The sequence below is a fragment of the Neodiprion virginianus genome, chromosome 6 (assembly GCF_021901495.1).
Source record: "Neodiprion virginianus isolate iyNeoVirg1 chromosome 6, iyNeoVirg1.1, whole genome shotgun sequence".
In the NCBI taxonomy this organism is placed as follows: domain Eukaryota; kingdom Metazoa; phylum Arthropoda; class Insecta; order Hymenoptera; family Diprionidae; genus Neodiprion; species Neodiprion virginianus.
In genome coordinates, this window is record NC_060882.1 from 20,298,812 (window position 1) to 20,319,081 (window position 20,270).

Here is a 20,270-nt window from a genome sequence, read left to right on the forward strand (position 1 = left end):
AATCATTTACACAATTCTGTCCGCAAATTAAATTTAACAATTTTGGTTATCCGGCGGTTGATGACTTTCATAGTTTAAATTATAATATATCACCCAACTGAACGGAGAAGTAAATTCTCGGCTTAGTCAAATTCTGCAATAAAGTGCATACGTAAAACACATGAATGTATGTGAAAACGCTAATTTCGAGAACCACTTACAACAGTGAGGACAACTTGTAAAAATAACGATTAAAAAGTAAATGAGAAAAACCTTTATGTAATTTGTTTAATAATAAGAGTTAATAATAATATAATGTTTGGCATCGTCTTTCGCGTCTGTACAATTACACTTCCATTGCTGCAGTATTATTGTTAATTATTTGTAATTACATATATAACGCATATATGTGTGTGTGGATGTGTGTGTTGCACAAGCGATTAATATTCAATTATCATTATATATTCATCAATAATAGTTACACAAATTAAATATATATTTATATATATATATATTTTTTTTTCCTCGTGGCTAAACATTAATTGGGCAGGTTTGTAATAATGTAGGATTTTCACCGATGTTAAAAAACTATGTTCTTTGAATAGAAGTCTTACTATTTGCTTGGGTAAATCATCACCAAATCAAACTACAATGAAAATTCTAGAATATGGCCGCTATGCTGTCCCAATCATAGGCATCCTGCGTACAATAATCACAATTGTTACACGTTTAACTTGCACTTTTTTACAATTAGTTGTATAAGCATTGTACTTTGCTTTTATTGTTGTCTACTACCATGAAAATCGTGGAAAATCGTGGAAAATCATGAAAAATCATCAGACGGTAGTGGTAATCTATATTCTATTGTCGAAATAGAAATCAGAAATTTGTTTATGTAATTATGTAACTTGCTCAAATATATTCGAGTGAAAATAATGTATCTATTCCATGTGAAGAATTTTACTTAACCTCATCTGCAAGAGTATCGAAATGAAAGAAAAAACGAAAAAAAAACTGCAGCATATTTAATTCCTTTATACACTTCATTTTGATGGCTTAATTTTCCCACATCACTCCATCGAAAGTATAATTATTGAACTCAAGCATAACATAATAACTAGCCAAATATAACACAGGTCACCTTACAATTAATTAAACATAATAATTTTCAGATTATTTAAGTTCGCCTGTGTATTCATTTGTATATATAGAAAGAAAGCCGAATAAACATATTTTCTGAGGCCAAATTATTTCAATAAACAGCAAACATAATGGACTAGTTCCAGAAAATTCAATTAATTTTGAAATATTTCTCCTGCAACTATTACACAGGTATATAAACAGTATCGTAATCAAAATGATATGTGTTCTTACACTTCTAGGACCAACAGTATCTGCCAATATTTGAATCTCTGTACCATAAATTGATATTTGAATCGATTTGCACGAAGAGTCTAATATTATTTAGTATGCATTTGTGATGTAAATCTTTTTTTTTGTTCAATTAATTACGTATATACGGTTTTGTTTCAAAAATTTCTTTTTTATACCATGGTGAAGAGACACCGTAAAATAACGGAAAGAGCGTTGAAAAGCCAACCAATTATTGATACGAGTAATTATATATGCATAGTATATAATCTATGTATAACTCGACCGAAAATTGTCCCCTAGTATACATCGAAAAAAAAGGAAAAAAATAAAAAAACTATACAAAGCAAATTGAAAAAGCAATTACTCAACACCCATTCTCTACACGTTAACAAGTTTAAACAACATTAATTACAAGTAGTTATTAAATCGAAGTGACAAATAGTATTTATTGGCTATTGTAATTTACCGTTATTGTTATCATTATCATTAAATAATAATAATAACAACCACAATGATAATGTTAATGTTACCATTATTATGCATAATTATACGTAAAAGATTCGATCGATTAACAAAACGATAATTGCCTAACTACACAAATTCAGCTCTTCAAATTGTCTTATTTATCTAAATCTACGTGAGAAAAGGGGCAGGAATGGAATGGTTTGAGCAAGCACGTTGTTCAATTTCCAATAGAAAATGTGAATATAAGTAAACTTCATAGTACGTACAATAAAAATAAGTGCTAATTATCAGTAAAATATATCAAATAACTAGTTGACGCATAGACATATCAATTTTAAGGTGTAGGAATGGAAAACAATTTAATTGTACAATACGAACATTTTTTGCTCCGCATTTTGAACGGATCTAATTCCAACGAGAATCTGTCCCTTTTCCCATAATCAACATCCTGTCAATTTTGGTTAATGATACTCAGCACTTCATTGTGAATCACTCTTAGAGTTATAAGTAATTGAAAATATTCCTAACTAATATTTTTATGTGCTATGCAAATTTCCTACAATTAATGAACAACAAAAAAAAAAAGTACCAACATTTTTTAGTAGATATAATCGCTGTTACCGACTACCACATGTGTATGAAAGACATTAATTGTAGCAGAAGAATAAACAAACTAACTAAATTATCGATCTATAAAGTGTAATCAGTAGATTATCTCCAGAAGTATCTTCTGTGGGGTGAAGATTATATCACTGGCTTAAAGTTTGCTAGGAGGTGCCAATATTGCAGGCTGCCAAGGACTGAAACCTCAATTCGCCATAATAGCATTAAAGAGGCCACATCACTATACGCAACCAAAGTGAAGTTTTTAAACTTCCCATGCTTTTACAGCTAAAAGAATTTTTTTTTCTCTCTTCGCACCAACAATTAAATTAACTTATCATTCAAATCATTAACAATAAATGGCTGAAAAAAAAATATCGCAAAAGCACCCTTTTTTAACAAGACCTTCTGCATACCATTCCATCCAGCCAATGCTAATCGATTACTACAGCGTGCTAATATTAGCATTAGCATTTATAATGTAAAATAATTAATGGATAATTCATCAACCAATTAATTATTAACATGGCATTGTAATTAGGTGGTTTATTATAAAGATTATTGTTTACCGGTGTATAAAAAAGTATTCATTGTTCCATTCATTCTTCAGAGGTAGTTATGCAGGAAACAGAAGCGGTACTTTTAATTTTTTTTAACCTTTTTCTCTTCTTTTTTGTAGTCAACTATTGCTTGCAAGTTTCATACAGCAGGAGCTTTTTTTTCATCAACAAAATCCATGCACGCAGACTCTAAGATACATGTATATAAAGATACTTATACAGAAATAGAAGGTTTCGGAATTGTGTCCAAATTCATTACAGTTTATGCTGATATCCCAACTAGTTTTAAATCTAGAATTTGAAACGCAAAAAAATAAATCATATTAAATAAGCCCGTACATTGAGTGTTCTACACAATGCTTAGATTTTTTTAGCATCTGGAACTGTCATCTATATGTATGTACATACATTTGAGTTGCGTGGGTTTTGTTGTGAGATGAATGAAAACCAGCGAATATTTATCGTATTCTAATAATGGAACTTGTTCCTTGACGAGGAATTAGGTTTATTATCTCGATTAACAACTGCGTTGATAAACAATCATAAAATAAAACAACAATGAAGCTATATATATATATATTAATTACTTATTCGAAAAATTGCATTGAACATATTCACCCCCGTAGCTAGTTAAACACTAAAAGCCAATGACTTGATATAATAATATAGCTTTTATTGCAAAACTTAAAACCTACATTTGGTTAAAGGTTGAAACCAAGATTTATATTTACAAATTATTTTATATCAAATGATGCGTTTAAAAACTTAAGCAATTAATGGAAAGCAAATAATATATACACATACATATCTTTATATATGTAATTAAACAACGTTAGATGAAACAGTAACTTAATCCACGTTAATTGCAAATTTAAACATTTTGAACAACTGTTGAATTATCAAGTTATCGTCTTAAGAAAATGCCCGATAAACAACTTAACATTATCTTCAATATATGATGAGGGGGGCAGAAAACGATGCATACTTTTATCAACGGCTCGCAAGTAGCAAGTTCGATTACTTAAACTATAAGTCCAATGATTTACAACTATTCAAAAAAGCAATTAGATGCATTGAAAAACGCACTTGAAAGCATTGTAAACTTTGAGTAACCAACAGGAATTCTATAAAATTTTTAATTCAGTACGGACAACGAATATATACAATTATTTTTATTTTATTTTTTTGGATGCGGTGTTGAGAAATTTTTTATTTTATTTTTTTTACATCCGCGACTTGAAGGAAAAATCGTAATGGTGAAATGTAATAAACTCTCAATTATTATAGTACACAGCACAAATATCATATATCGAGACAAATGCATATGAAAGTCCAAAGTATTTATACAGAGATTCGAATGAAATATTCTGGGTTAAAAGACTAGACGAAAAACCATCACATTATTTACGAAGATTTGAAAAAATCCACACGGGGAACGAAACCAAAATAATTTTCAGTGTTTTCGCTTTTTTTTATCTGTCTGTTACACAGAATTAATTTACATGGACACGTAATGACAAGGAAATATATAGTGATTTTATTGGCATATTTGTGTTGAATTTTTAACACCAGCTTGTTATGCCAACAATAAGTCGAACAAATTGAATATTTACCACACTTCTAATTTACAATGCTCAAAGTGTATTTTCAAATTTTCAGTAGATCATTGCAATTTGAACGAGTATTCCTATTTGTGGGAACCACACGTAGATGAAATATGCTATTGCTATGAGAATAATTCTATCGATAACTGAATAATATTAGGGTAAACGTTGCGCTTACCCACACACATTGGTGCAAATCAGCATTGCGATATTTAATGGTGAAGACGAAAAATGATCATGTGAAGCTGTATTTTGGTTACGGCATTAACAGGCCTACAAATCAGAAGGTCAGTCACTGTTCCCACCTCCAGTTCCAAAATATTCTCCGGCATCTCCACGACAAATGGGACATGTTCTGTTTGACTGCAAACAGAACATAAGCACATTATCAGTATGATGCATTCATAGATAAAACAGTTACTGAATTGATAATTGATTAGTGTCTGTACCCTTCACACTTTCTATAGTATTGAATGATAAGTATGCAAAATTACCTTGAGCCACTTATCGATGCATCTGGCATGAAACTCGTGTGAGCAAGGTAGTACACGAAGCGATTGTAACGCTTCGAAATCACACATACAAACAACACAGTTAGTTTGATCACCCTGATGAGTTTCTGCATTAAATTTATACGAAGGCAGCTGTTCTACTTCTGCACGAGTCAAACCTCTTGGTTTGGCTTCTCCTAATCTTTCAGCCAACGATAACAGCGCCTCATAATTCTCAGTTTCTGTAGACTCTGGAGAAGATAATTCAGCTTGACTATATGGGGACAAGGGTGGATTGCTGAACATTGCTCTGAAATACAAGTTACGTTATGTAGAATTTAAATTATAACGTAGTCATTATTCTTCTTAGATTTAGTTATAAAATATTTGTGTAAAACAAATTCTAATTGTAGCTAGGACACGGAAGATAATGAATAGTCAACACAATTGATTTGAAATTTTTTATCAATTCATCTCACCATAAATACGAAAACTTACAGGAAGTGTAGTAATAAGCCCGGGTAAGGCGATGGTGGTAGAGGTGGTGTACCGCGCCACCGTGTAGGCCTCTGTCTCCTGACATTTGCAGTTGGTCGACGTGTCCTTGATTGAAGCATTTCTAATTGACTACTTCGGGTATCGGACAAAAATATAGGTGGCGGCGTAGTAACTTGAGCTAAAGCTGGCGGTGAGAATGAATGTGGTAAAGATAATGGTGGACCACCAGTCCCACCTACGCGATGATGATGGTGAGACTCGATCAACTCTAATTCCACTTCTCGCTGAAAAATGGAAAGAAATTGTTCAGAAGATTAAATAAAAACCATAAAAAACCTCTTACGTGGTGTGCAGGCAATTTGCGAGATATTTTCGACACTTTCATTCGTGGACTCATTATGCCCGTATTGACGATGAAATTGTGTACGTATCTCGTTACAAATCAAAATCTCGCTCGACTTTCACACAAAGGAATGCGAGATGTGTCTCAATATTCAGCATTCAATAACAAAAAATATTCTGAACACGCCTAGAACGTGACTGACATTGACTTTGAAACATTCTTAAATTTTATCTTGTCTCATTATCAGATGCACACGAAGCTTATGTGATAATCAGAATTTTCAAGGTAATCTCCCGCAAGTAAGCCATTAATGGAAGTCTTACTGAATACCACTTTAGCGATATTTTATTAATCTAGTCTGAAATGTAGAAAGTGAGTACATTTTCTCATAAGCAAAACGTGAATGTTCATACCTGTTGTGACAACTGATGATGGGTGGCATAGTGAGTAGTATGGACAGGTGGTGGGGGAGGATGAGGATGGTGCAGCGCAGTGACAGGACCACCGGCTGGCGCAGGATAACCTCTGGTGGCGGTACCAACTATAGAACCAACCAAGCCATGGCTTGGGTGTCCTGGATGTCCTGGATGGGCTGCCGAGTAGTGATTGTGATGATGATGATGGTGTGCCACCTGGTTAAAAATCGAATTACTCATATACTGCACGTAGATCAGGTCAATCATGGGTTTACATTTTCTAATGATTTAGTAAAAAGAAAAATGCACGTCTACTTATGCGTAGAAAAGTTATTAGTCATTGAAAGTTGTAGCTCATTTTTTGTATACTTGAAACTGAGTACCTGTGTGCTAGTTTCTACAATGACTGGACAGATCGTTGGTGTTTCAAATTAAATTTACCATGAAATAACATAATATTGAAAATAAAGCCAATAGAAGTATTTCAACGCTGCTCGCTGATTAGTGTTTCAGTCAACAAAATACAAATTCATTTCTAAAATTGACTAAAACATAATAGTATTGTCACAGCAGTAAAATTTCAATCAATTATTCTTCTGCATAAAAAGTTTTCATTCAACTTATGATCACAAAATGCCGGTGCATAATTGCATCAACTGCTTGTACACATAGTAATTTACTATAGAAAACAGGTGCAAGCTATAGCACAAGCCCTTATCCTTTTCACTGAACAACTGTGCAATGCGTAAATTACCGCGACTTCCTGCATTATAATAGAGAATGTTGATGACTGATTTGATATTCATGTTTCTAAGGATCGTGTGAAAACAGTTACAAAAAATATATTTTCCTCTATTCGACCAATTGATTAAAAAGTGGTTAAGAGAAAATTAATTACCATAAATTAAATTCAAATGATAAACGGAAAAAAAATTTTTTCTCAATACGAGACGTAGAAAGAAAATTACGAATGATGAAAAAAAACTACTAAAAAATTACATTCAAATCTCAATTTTAAAATATGAATCAATAAAATTCGTATATTCGTCAACCAATTCATGCATTAATTTTAAAAAATTCTTGAGAACAAAGCACCCTCCCCGATTTATAAATTATTCATAATTATTACCTGACACGTGTGAGCAAATGCGTGAGCACCAGTTGTTGTATAAATCCCATGGAGCTGACAGGGAATTCTATATCCTGTTGCCTGTGGGTGCCATATTGGTTCTCCACCGACCGCGACACCGAGACTCGAAACACCGACTTGGCCCACCTCGACAACCATCGGCCCAGTTGCCCCCTGAGCGGGATGATGAGCGGTACCGGGAGGATGATGTGGATGGGATTGATGAGTATTATGGATATTGTGATGAGTGTTATGAATGTTATGATGTGAATTCTGAATGTTATGATGAGAATTGTGGATAGTATGATGTGTGTTGTGCATATTGTGGTGAGAGTTGTGGATTCCTGGATTGTGAAGGAAAGGATAGGACAGAGCAAATGAGTCCGGATAACGTTGGTATCGATTTCTAATTGGCGGACTCCCACGAGTCGATATATGATTTCTTGGTGATCTGCGCTGTGCAGCGGCAGGGAGTTCCCACGGTGCAGGAGGAGTATGAAGGGGTGGAGTCGGAGCAGGTGGCGTAGCCTCCCGCACTTCTATTCCGGATACTGTCCCATTCCGAGATATTCGGCGTCGTTTTCTCGACGGAGATTCACTCTACGAAATTCATTGAGAGCGTCTTATTATACACCTACATAATGGTACGAATATTTATTAAGATATAGAAATTTTTTAGGTATATCTTAACATGAATTGCATATAACATTGGCTTTATTTCTTACAAGAAATTTGGCAAGTAGAAAGTTGTGTCATGTGGTCAAACGTTAGAACTGCAATCTGCCTATTGCATTTTTTTTTTTTTTATGATCTCAAATGATAATCTAATTGTACATTAACAAGACTAACCTTTCGGCCATCATCCTGACTGGATTGCCTGTAATAGGTAGGAGAAGGCTGTAGCTGAACGGGGCTTAAAGGCATCTGATTGGTAGCTGTTAAACATGTAGGTGAAAAAAATAATCATTCGTTTTATCGAATATAAACCTTTCGATATTGAACTTTCAATTGGTTTGAATGTCGATTCACGAGATATATTATATTGAATACCTTGTGAATTTCTGCGATACTCCATATCTACACTGCTGGCTCCTAGACCTGGGCTCAAATTAATCAGAGGACCTCGCATTGCATTCTCCTGAAATCCGATTAGTTATTATTAGCATGCCAGTTGTATAGTCTACTCTGCAGACGATGGTATGATTTCACCCCATCTACCAGCAGCGACCGATAAGACTGCAATGATTACGTACTGCTTCATCGATAGGAAAAAAAAACCATTAGTCAAAGAATTTTATTATGTGCAAGGCATGTTTTCATTAAAAGGTAATCAGAATTTGTAATAATAATTGCAAAACCAGGCCTATCTCACTCAATACCTACCTGACCACAGATATTAATATGCAAAGGAGGCGAAAGAGTCGCAGGGCTTGCAGACTCTTGTGGAAACAGGGGTAGTGGACCTCTTGGTTGCGGACTATGCTGGGGAGGCGGCTTGTAGCCAACGCTCGATCCACCAACTGCGCCGTGATAAGAAACTTCTTTTCCTGTCGGGCCTGATGACGTGGCGACCCCTGGACAATCTCTATGAATGGAAAATAAATTAGGTTTTTAATAAAAATTGTTAAACGCAACTTACAAGTTAAATCATATAGTTTTAACAAACAGTTTCATTTTATACACCTATTGATAAAACTTTGGCATTGAAACACAACAGTAATGATGCGAATTGAGTCTTTCTCTAAGAGGAAAAGATGACCGTTTTACCCATAAGAATGAGAAACCAAGTACAATGAAGTAGTCGCATTTTATCTCGTCACATCTTCTCACTTTAGTTGCTCGAGTGTACTATTAAAGTTCATATGTCAACTTCTGGTTAGGTGCGATCAGCTGCATTGGTATGATTGACCGAATAACCTTTATTCAAAAATCTTTACATTGAGCTTTTAATAGAGAATAATAAATTGTAAATTATACGAATATAATTTAATAATAGTAAATGTGTTAACAAACATGAGGTGCCTGATCCAATTTTGCAGCACTTCATCCGATAAGTTTGAATTACACCACCGCCACCAATTAGTTCTACGTATTGTACTCACTGTGAAAAACAGTTTATAAACCAAAAATATACTTCACAAAAAAACTTTTATGTAAAGGTACATGCCAAACAAGATAACTATAATAACATATTACATTACATAAAACGAAGATCTTTTGGAGATCAAGAAACCAATAAATAAGAATGTGAAATATGAGTGTTGCAAAATTCATTCTTTGTAATATACAACATATTTACAAAGTACGTAGCCAATCAATATACGGAAATTACATACGCTTTTTAGTCGGGCAATGATGATTTAGATGTAATAAATATGCATGTTAATATTTTGAATAAATAATCCAAAAGCTGTGATCTAGTTTTATGATGCGGTGAATATCGTAAGTAATAAATATGTGTCTTTCAATACTGTTTTGAAGTAAATCATTTTACTAGTTCATTACTTTTGGAGCAAAGATTTTTCAGGTAAAAGAGTAATTCATAATAATATTTTTTTATTTTTTATAAATTTGGATGAAATTTGATTCACATAAATTTTGGGCTGGATGCAAATATAAATGTGTACTACGTGAAATTCAAACAATGAAATTTTATGTGTAATAAAATTATTCTGCAATGTGCCAGTAACGGTAGAAAAATTGAAGTCCACACTTAAGAGGCTGAGGTCAGAATGCGGAAACATCAACCTAAAATTTATACACACAAAAATCAACAATTGATCTAAGCTGACCGAACTCTATCATACAAACCCACTAATTTTAAAAACTGATAACTGGATTTTCGATTTGGCTGAAATTAGACAGCTGTAGCAGGTGCAAGTAAACAGTCGTAATCTGTTCATTAAATTTCGCGCATTCGACTTCTGATTTCAGCACGTTTACATGTACACAAAAGCTTTTAGTAACTGATATTTTGGTGACACGAATTTTAAAAATATCTGGAATATAATCTTTATTTATATAAATCCTAAAAAAAACTCTAACAATAAATCTAACATCGTGATTGAGGGTCAGAAAAGGAAGAAAGAAACTATTGTCAAGCCAGCTACGAGGACAACTATCATCCGACTACCAGTTTCCTTTATAGGATGATTTCGCCAATAAGTGAACATGGCCAACGAATGAGCTCTTCGATACAATTCATACGATAAGTATACTGTTCATTCGTTGGTGTTTATCGTAGCATATATGTTCCAGCTTGGCTTCGTCATTCTATATCAAGGTAATTGAGAATTTACTGAAAATAGTTATGCACAACGAATTATCTAATAAAGACAGCAAGTACATAGTTGATATATATGCATCAGAAGTTCACGTTATAAACAAATAAACTTGTTCGTCATTGTTTTAACCGCAAAGCCAGGCAGCTGCTAAGCTGTAATTTAGTTAGACAATCTACATCGGTGCCTCGTAGCAAAGAATATACAGGCAAGAAGAGGATAAATAAATTGGAAAAATCGCGCCGTTACATGTCGAATCCGGTTGAAATTAATTAGCCATTAAAAATATATCAAGACACTTGAGATCCTGATATTGCATAAATTCCCGTTTCTGCGCCGCGTTAATGTTCAAACGTCCGATATGGTTTTTTTTTTACCATGTTAAAAATGACTGTGAGACCCAGGACAGTCATAGATAATGCAGATCATACATCCAGCCCAATTTTTTCGTTTCTTTTTTTGTTTTTGATTTGTTTTTTCTTTTCTTTTCTGTCTTTTCTTTTATTGTTTAAAAATCTCCATTATACCCATTATGGAAGCGCGGAGGTTGAAGATGCCGGTGGGGATATTCCTTGTATTGTTGGTTAAGCTGATTGTGAGCGTGCTGTGGGTGCTGGTTGTGATTGTGCCAGACCCGGTTGTGGGGCGCAGACCCCCGAGAATGGCCCCCCGGGGGTACCCCACCCCCTACTCCGCCCCTGTAGCGCCCAGGCATGCCCAAACTGCGGTGCTGGTGATTTCCAGGGACGTTCATTTGCTCCGAACGTCGGAGGCTACGACTTCGCGTCTTAGGACTTTAGTTGGAGTTTGGCTGAGATCTGATATACGACTCGGTCGGTATGGCCAAACCTGAGACGGTGATTCAATTCGCTTTATCCACAGCCAGACGATTTTGAATTTTTTTTTTTTTTGCATTTTTCTTTTCTTACTTTTATTTATCTACCATTGTTAAGACAAGGTCGGGGAAAAGGTATACCAAGCTTTCTAAAGACAATGCTCTTGTGTGCGAATTTAAATGTAAACTTGTTTTCACTCTTGGTCAAAATTTTTTTTTTCAAAATAACAATGTTTACTCAATATATTGTTGCTATATTAAACATATTGCAGTACAAAAGTATGAAGAACCAAGAGAGTCTATTAGATTTCTTACTTCTATTTCCACACCAGTGAAATATATTTCGACCATGAGTATAGTTCACAAATATTTGGCTATATTCATCGGCGACTTATGCGGCAATGCCTAACAAGATGTGCACAAGATATTCATTCATTTTAAGCAATGAATCCTACCGTTTCATACTATTTTTTGTACAAAGTTATATAACGAGCAACATTTTAAGTAATTGTGAAGTATAAACCTGTTTACCAAATGACATTTACCGATTATCGTCTTCTTTTTCAGTTAAATCGGGAATTGAGACATGTTTATGATATAGACCATGTAGGAGGGAAAAAAAATTTCTGACAAGGTGATGAGTATTTTTACAATGAACGAGGTTTTGAAAAAAAATTATATAAGTGAACACTAAAAGAGCACATCCATTGGTGAGCTAGTTCCATCTACAGTTAATCAAGCTTCTAAAAACGTGTCTAAGAACCCGCAGTTTTGGTTGTTATATAAATTAGGTAAAAAGAGGCGATAAATAAGTTTCCTTGGGAAAGGAAATCCTAAGCTGTATAAACTTTCACAATATCGAAATCAGTACATACAAGAACATTCTCATTAGAAGCTTTGAAAATTCAATGATCATGAATACATTGATAAACCAAAAATATTCACCAAATTTTTTAAGGTTTACGAAGACTAGTTATAGTTCTATCATTTTATACCACCCACACATAAAACTGTATAAAACTGCCAAACACATCGAACTGTCGTCTACTATACCAACCAAATTTGTGTACAGCCAATAAAGTTAAATAATTTACAAAGCGATTTAATCTAACTACAAAATGTGTAAATATCTATTCATGCATGCGATAATAGTTTAAGAATATCTTGTAAATTAGTAAAAGCATACTACATACAAAAATCTTTCTACAAATTCCCATTAAAAAGACTACCACCGAGAACTTTGCTAATTTTACAAATGTGACTAGTTTGAATAAAACACCATTTGCAATTTAGAAATAAGAAAAATAAGTCAGTCGTAAAAATCCATATATATAATTAAATGATATCCGACATGAAATGGTTTGAAAGCTAAATCTATAAATAAGCCATGCAACCTGGTGAAAAATTCTCAAAATTTTGCATTTTCGAAAAGATTGGAAACAGTCTACGTGATATAATGTCTACTGCGCTGAATTTGCTTGTTTAGGTTATAGTGTGAAAAAATCTTTGACCAGTGCACCCGTTAATTGTAATATGCAAAGTATTTCAGCTCAACTCAATCAACCTCTAGTTACATTTGCGAATTCAGCTTTATAAGCAAATCTTTAGCCTTGTAGTAAAAAACATGTCCACAGAATTATGGTAAAAAATAAACTTGTATCCTTTACAAAAATAGATTACTCCGAATTTCTCAAGATCGTCGACAAATAATCTACGTCGACAAATTTCTTTAACTTAAGGTTTGAATTTAGTAAAAAATTTTCAATTCCTGACAAATAAAAAAAAAAATAAAAATAAAAACCTTTATTCTGGTACTATACGTAGGTGTACGGTATTACTATATGATATAAATAAGATTCGCGATATTTTATAAAAGAATTTGTGACAAGAGGTGTGTTCGTTCATTTTTTGTTTCTCCTCGCGCAGACACGATATTTTAGTATAGTATACGTATGCGGAAATGAAATTCAAGGCAAAGATATAAAGGATGAAAATTGCGTCTCGTCAATATTATATCTACCGAAAGTTCAGCTCTTTCATATTATAATTATAGGCATATTGTGTTACATATTCAGAGAAGGAAGAACAAATGCGAAGGGTGATACCACCTTATGTCCACGTTTCGTAAACTACCGTATCTCGTATCTAGATTATAAAACGCAATGTACATTCTATATATATAGACAATGTCGATCGTCCTTTAAAATGACTAATGTTATGCCTTCAACGGAGAATTGGGTGGGGGTTAACTGTATACCTATACGTACGGACTTTGGCATCCCACGCAAGTTAAGTACAATGTACACGTACATGCGTAACACCTTTTATAGATGGCTGAAACTTCATGAGACAATAATTGGCGGATATCGTAAAAGTTTTGAAAATATTCCAACCGTCTGACCTATTCTTATCGTTACGAACGTGGTATCACTGTAACGGTGTATACGAACGTAGTTATGTGCATAACGTATTGCCTTGATAATACGAGAACAAACTACAACTATCGCCAGCTTGTTTGGTAAAAAAGCAATTAAACGCTTGGGACCCGTTGCTTTTCCTTCTTGCCAGATACAGCAACCTCCCTTTGGCCGTCAGGAGAAACCAGTTTACCTTTAAACTTGCAGTGCAAGACAAAAAGAAGAGGAGACTCTCAAGTTCTGTGGGAAACTTTGCAACATAACGTATAAATTCGGCATTTAAACCAACTGACCGTATCAAATGAGTCTGCAGTAGAAAATCGGGACGATTAATTAATACGTAATTCATCGGATTTTGTCCGTTTAACTGTTTACCTGTATTTATTTCTCTTACATTTCAATAGATAGAAGATGGACGGCATAAGACGATCCATCGGAGCAATTATTAATCGCCAATGTAGAGGTGTATAATGCAAAGTCTTCGCAATAATTCATCGAATCCGAAGGTTGCAAAACTTGTGAAACGTTTAAACTCTGGATTACATAAAATTAAATGTTTATAAACTTATAATCGTAAGTGCGATTTGGTCGAATATAAATCTGACGTAACTTTTTCGTGACGTGAAAATTTCGTTTGAAAATTCATTCGTTGCGCGTTAAAATCAACGGCTATAAGTACATTCATTCGGTATAAATCTAGCCGTCGTAGGTATGAATGTATTGCGCTATAAACGTTCGGAACTAAAGGAGATTTTTACGAATTTCGTCCGCCGCGCGGTTGAGTGAAATCGTTTTCACCGCGGAACACGGTCCGAATTGGGATATCCCTTGACGATTCAAGATTTCGTCGTACGGCACTTACAACACTAGAGAAATCAGTTTTGATCGTTGTTTCTTAAGTTCGAACCCCCCAATAAAAATGTCTATAATATTCACGCATATAAACGTTCGTGAAATAAACAATATTGTAGGGATATTACTTTAAATATCCATTAATTATTTTGAAAACTTAAGCTTTGCGATAATTAAGTGCCTTATAGTTTAGGCATGTGCATTATACCTATATATGTGTGCGCGCACGTGTGTGTGTGTGTGTGTGTACAACGAACGTGAAATAAATTGGCCTGGCAGTTGTTAAACTACGAAACGTTGTACAACGAAAAGATCTCGAGCGAACGAAATGGAGCAATTTTTTTCAAAAGAAAAATTTATTTCTAAAGCATGAATATACGCCGAAGGAGCAGGTGTTCCTCCATCCACGTGTAGGTGAGTCAAGGCACCTGGTTTTTTCAGGAAGTACCCACGTAGAAACGGTACCTTAGACATCGGTACCCCTGCAACACTGCAAGTCTCGGAGTGTCCAAATGTTATAAAAGCAGCGGCGACTTCCAAGTGGATTTTCTATTGTACCGATTGCGGAGTTTTCAGTTCAAAAACTCGAATCATCAATAATTGTAGAACGATAATAGCAGAGAATGACGGATACGAAACGGCAAAAAATATCTATGTATAAGCTGAAACGTTGTTTAGACACCTTTATTCACATGGTCAATATTTTATAGGTAGGTACCGTACGTATCTACGTACGGCACGTCGATGCAAACCCGTTGCTGCTTTCCATTGCGTTCGGCAAAGTAAAATTATTAAAACAACCGCACTACAGTGCGAAAAGGGTGGGGAGGAGGCATAATTTAGACAATGCAGCTTCGCATGCAAGGCCCAACTTTATTTGCAGTATTAAACGAGGAAAAATTTTATCATAATAATTCCGAATGCGTGTGTATGATATATATGAAGGAAAGAAAAACATCGAAGCGGATAACTGTATGTACGTGATACCGTTGAAAATAACGTAATCTACCATTTTTTTTTTTTAAAACAATGTGACGTATAAAAGAAAAAGTTTCTATTACCCATCCTGCGATTTCTCACGTATATTCTTCGAATAAAATGAGAAGAAGTTTCCTTCTCCGAGTGATTAACCGAGAATGAAGATTACGAAATTGGGAACGAAACTTTCTTCGTTTATAACGAGAGATTCGTTGTTTACTCATCAGGCGTGACATCGACGCGGATACGTATACGAGGACACGTATAGAGATAAGCACACGTTTCGCCCCCGAAGCGAAATATACGCCGGAAAACAAACAAAAGGTGAATAAGAAGTACGTCGGGGAGCATAGAAATACCAAGGTAGGGTATACCTATAAATTTATCCTTATACCGAGATCGAGTTTCGTAGTTGTGAAAAGAAACCCTTTTTCCGGCGAACAACACTTTTCAATGTCAGCATCGCGTGCGTTGGTTATCATACATGTGCATGCACACGTAGATAAATACGTATGTACGAATACGACGGTTAACTCTCCGCGAACGTAGATATGTGTGTAGGTGTATATCGATTCGGACAAAACATTTGCGGGCGAGTCCTTCTCGCCAAGCAGCACACGACGAGGTTCCATCGTCCATACGCACTTGGCGCAGCGGCTAGTATAATAGTCAAGTCCGCCTTCTACAAGTCACATTATCTATATCCTATTCGTGTGTATGTACGTTCGCCATTACCATACGGGTTAAGAGAGAAAAAAAAAAAAAATATGTGGAAAAATGATGAAAAATAAATAAATGCGAGACAAGTAAATAAACAAACGATGTACCGTATAGCGAAGCAATCCCGCGTCTGCGCCATGATGTATGGAAGGTCGGAGAAGAAGATGACGATGATGATAAAACAACGTAAATAATACCACACGAATCTACGACACACAGGCCCGCATCCACGGGCAGCGCGCGGCCGACTGAAACGAAATACGACTGCTAGACGGGGAAGGGGGAGTGGCCGGGGGTGGGCGGAGGGGGGAGAGAAAGGGGGTGGGGCGTCAGGGGCGTCCGCAGACCCAAGACGGGCCCTTACCCCACGTCCATTGGGCTTAATATTTTGAGCAATGCCTGGCAAAGAGGGCGAGAGATAGAGGGGGATAAACGAGGGAACTGCAGAAGGAAGGAGGGAGAGAAATATATGGGCACCGATCGAGAACCCTCGTGCGATCGAGGGAGCCAGCGCCGACGGCAAGCCGTAGTCCATATCCATGGCCGTAGCCACGGGGCCACAGACGACGGAATGTGTGTAAAAGAAAAAGGCAGGAGCGTGACGCCAAAATTTCTCTCCAAGGGTTTAACGGTATACGCGGAATTGATAATATTTAACGGGTTTTTAGGCTGCCTGCTTGCGACGATACACGATGCATTTGTGCGTATAGGTGTGCTCATCTAATCTGGCATCTGGGTGTGCTATCTCTTCGAGATCGTAGGGTAAACTCTGCACTTAAGGCTACGCGGTGAATGCTTAACAACTTATGACTCACGACAATGCAGTCATCCACATATATGTATTACAATGCAACAAAGGAACGTTATGGCTGTAATATGCATTCGTAACAGTCGATGTTTCCAAAGGTTGCACACTTTTTTTTGAGAAGATTTTTAAGACTGGACGATACTATAAACGTACTGATCGACGCTCTGCGGTTGTTTTATTATTGCTTCTACCAATACCGTTATTATCGTAATTATTACTATAAATGTTGAGCATTGTACGTGTATTGTTATGTACGATGTGCTTACGGTCAAGGTGCACTTATAATAACGAGCAATCGTCGAACAACTTGCAAAGCTTCACATTTCGCCAGAATTTTTACTTCAAATTTATTGGCACAGATGGTCAAAGATTTTACCGTAATTGTGTGAACTATCGGAATACAGCTGAACTTGAATATACAAATCATAGTGACAGGTTCTTTTTTAGTAGGGTGCATTTTAGTTACGTGCGATAGTTTCGAAGCTATTGCACTGCGGCGATTAGTGCGACCGTCGGAAAATCCAGGGATTACTAAACAAAAAAAGAACAGAAGTGAATGGAGCTGCAGTCACTCGTAGGGTGTTAATCACATGTACGGGATTCGCAAGGCATTGAAAATTATGAACGTCGAAGAAAATTACGCCGCCTAGGTATAAAGCGTGCGAATTAATATTAACAGCTGACACTGGGAGAAATATAAATGATCTTTGAGTCGTTCCAGCATATCAAAGGATTCCTAGAAAAATTATTTCTGGGTGGGGAGGGCGTGCTTCGTGTTTTATTTTTTCTAAATTGAATAGCACTACTAGAACAACAATGCAAAAGCATTACGTTCAATAGATTTAAATAGCCGTACTCTCTATCTTGCATATTCACATCGTGAATCGAGTGCCAAGTTTTCGAAAGAAATAAAATGCTACGTGATACGCGGTATCCGAGTTGCTTCGGTGTTGCAACACGAACGGATTTCTTTCGCCAGCCTTTTTTTTCAACCCATATCTTGTACCCTAAGGTTGGACATTTAACCGATCACATGGAGAATAAACTCGGGGAGGCACGTATGTGTTGGGTTTGTATACATACACGTATGCATGGAGAGGAGAGACTCCCGCATAGAATTTAGTGGGAACATAACCTATTATACGAAGATTGAAATCTATATGCGTAAATAAACAAGTGCCGAAGTACGAAAAACTGAAACCAGTTGTAACGATATAAAAAGCGAAAGAGAGTCCAGATGCAGGCACGGTTTTAATTTCACACGAAGCATTGTGTAATCGTTGAGACGAAACTTTTTCAGCCGAGTGTACATCCTCTATTTGTCAAGCACTTATCAAAATCAGGGGGAGAGACTGGGGGACAAATACAATGAAAACGGACAAAGGAGGCAGTTAACCAGCAGGAAAAAATCACGCCCAACACCAGAGAAGCTTGCATTATCTACAGAAGCAGAAAAGACGATAGAAATTTCATCGCACCAGGGTGAAATCCTACCTTTTATCGGGTTTCAGAGCGATGTCATAGTCGAAACGCTGGGCGAAACCGTCATTTGGTGATGGCTGCAAATCGCCACTACCCACTCGGGGTCGCTCGCGTCGCCGTGTTCGGCCTCCGTCGCCCGTCGACCAATCGAAACCCGTCAAATCCTGGATCGTTATAAACAAAGCTAATTTATTTAGTCATTCGGGGTTCCACTAGAGAGTTCGGAGTATCTTTGCGTCGCAGAAAATTTCAAAAACCTCGAAGGTCTTCCTTCGACGTTAAATATCCCATTGGGTATTTGGAAAGAAGCGATTTTTTGTCGACGACGGAGATTTACGAAATTGATCGAACGTCGAGACGCGCGATTCGTTGGAAATCGTCACGTGTCGAGCCAGGAGGACGTCGATAGGTCCAGAAAGTGGGGTTACCGCCTGGTAATCCGTGACGCAGGGCAGAAGTTCGTCACAAAGGCGAAGTAGAACACTAGGAGAGGTGTAGCGAGCGCGTGTATGTGTACGGTCAGAGAGTGGACCAGGCGTACGATAACCGGAATATAATTTGATCAGTGTATATAGAGATTATTGTCACATTTGCGTGTCACCGTGCGGAATAATCTAAGAGTATAGATACGGAAAGACCTCGTAGTGGTTTGGTGAAATTCGAAAAAGCATTAAGATCGACCTGGAAGGCTGTTTAGTGTTTGGAGGAGGAGAGAGAAAAGAAAACAAAAAAAAACAAACAGCGTATCGCCATCTTGTATTTCCAGCTGCGGAAGAATCTCTCTCTGTGAAAATTAGTCAGTTTTCAGGGTGTATATCACGCGCGGTGCTAGAAGATCGCCGAATGAGGCGAACTCTGTGTGGACGATTATCAAGGACAAAGAAGCTAACCGACAAGAGGTAGCACAACGCGAATCGAAGGTGATTCTCGCGATTCCGAGAGTCCCTCCCCCCTGCCACTCCCCCCAACCCTGATACGCCGTATTGCGCAGTTAGTAGAGCGAGTGTTCTAGTGTCAAGCGTGTAAATTTTGTCGATATTATTTTTAAGTCTTCGGACGTTTTGCAAAAATCCCCCTAAAAAGAAATTCCATTACAATACCTGATGACGAACTCAACGCCAAAAATGAGCGACAAGATCGAGCGGCAAGGCTCGCCGAATGCCGGTGGTAAACGACACTCGAGGAACAATTCAATTAAATCGTCCACGTATTTTTCGAGCAGCAATCGACACAGTAGAAATTCAAACGGTCGTTCTAGCTGCAGTCCACCTTGCCCTGGCAAAACCAGAGGCTCCCCGTTAAGACAATCTCAATACGAGAGTCCCCGGGGCAGTCCGACCAACAATTTTTATGCCGGGGCAAAGTTTTCGGAACCACCTTCACCTGCGAGCCTTCCAAAACCGCCCAGCCACTGGACGACAAGATTAATTTCCAC

General features: G+C 36.5%; 1 protein-coding gene across 4 annotated transcripts; it reads right to left on the minus strand.

The window, feature by feature from the left end:
- Positions 1–252: 252 nt before the first annotated feature.
- On the minus strand, positions 253–18,991 carry LOC124306906 (RING finger protein 44). 4 transcript variants are annotated; one of them, XM_046768067.1, is made up of 10 exons: positions 18,848–18,991; positions 11,271–11,592; positions 8,846–9,047; positions 8,513–8,600; positions 8,312–8,397; positions 7,463–8,062; positions 6,331–6,549; positions 5,575–5,858; positions 5,080–5,386; positions 253–4,948 (listed from the first exon to the last, which is right to left on the minus strand). In XM_046768067.1, exons 2-10 carry the CDS (start codon positions 11,495–11,497, stop codon positions 4,874–4,876), a joined length of 2,088 nt encoding a protein of 695 aa, XP_046624023.1. In that variant the 5' UTR covers positions 11,498–11,592; positions 18,848–18,991; the 3' UTR covers positions 253–4,873. The 4 variants fall into 4 exon arrangements, with proteins under 4 accessions (XP_046624023.1, XP_046624021.1, XP_046624022.1 ...); XM_046768065.1 differs by having other exon boundaries at positions 8,312–8,406; XM_046768066.1 differs by lacking the exon at positions 18,848–18,991 and adding an exon at positions 16,653–16,803 and having other exon boundaries at positions 8,312–8,406.
- Positions 18,992–20,270: the final 1,279 nt, after the last annotated feature.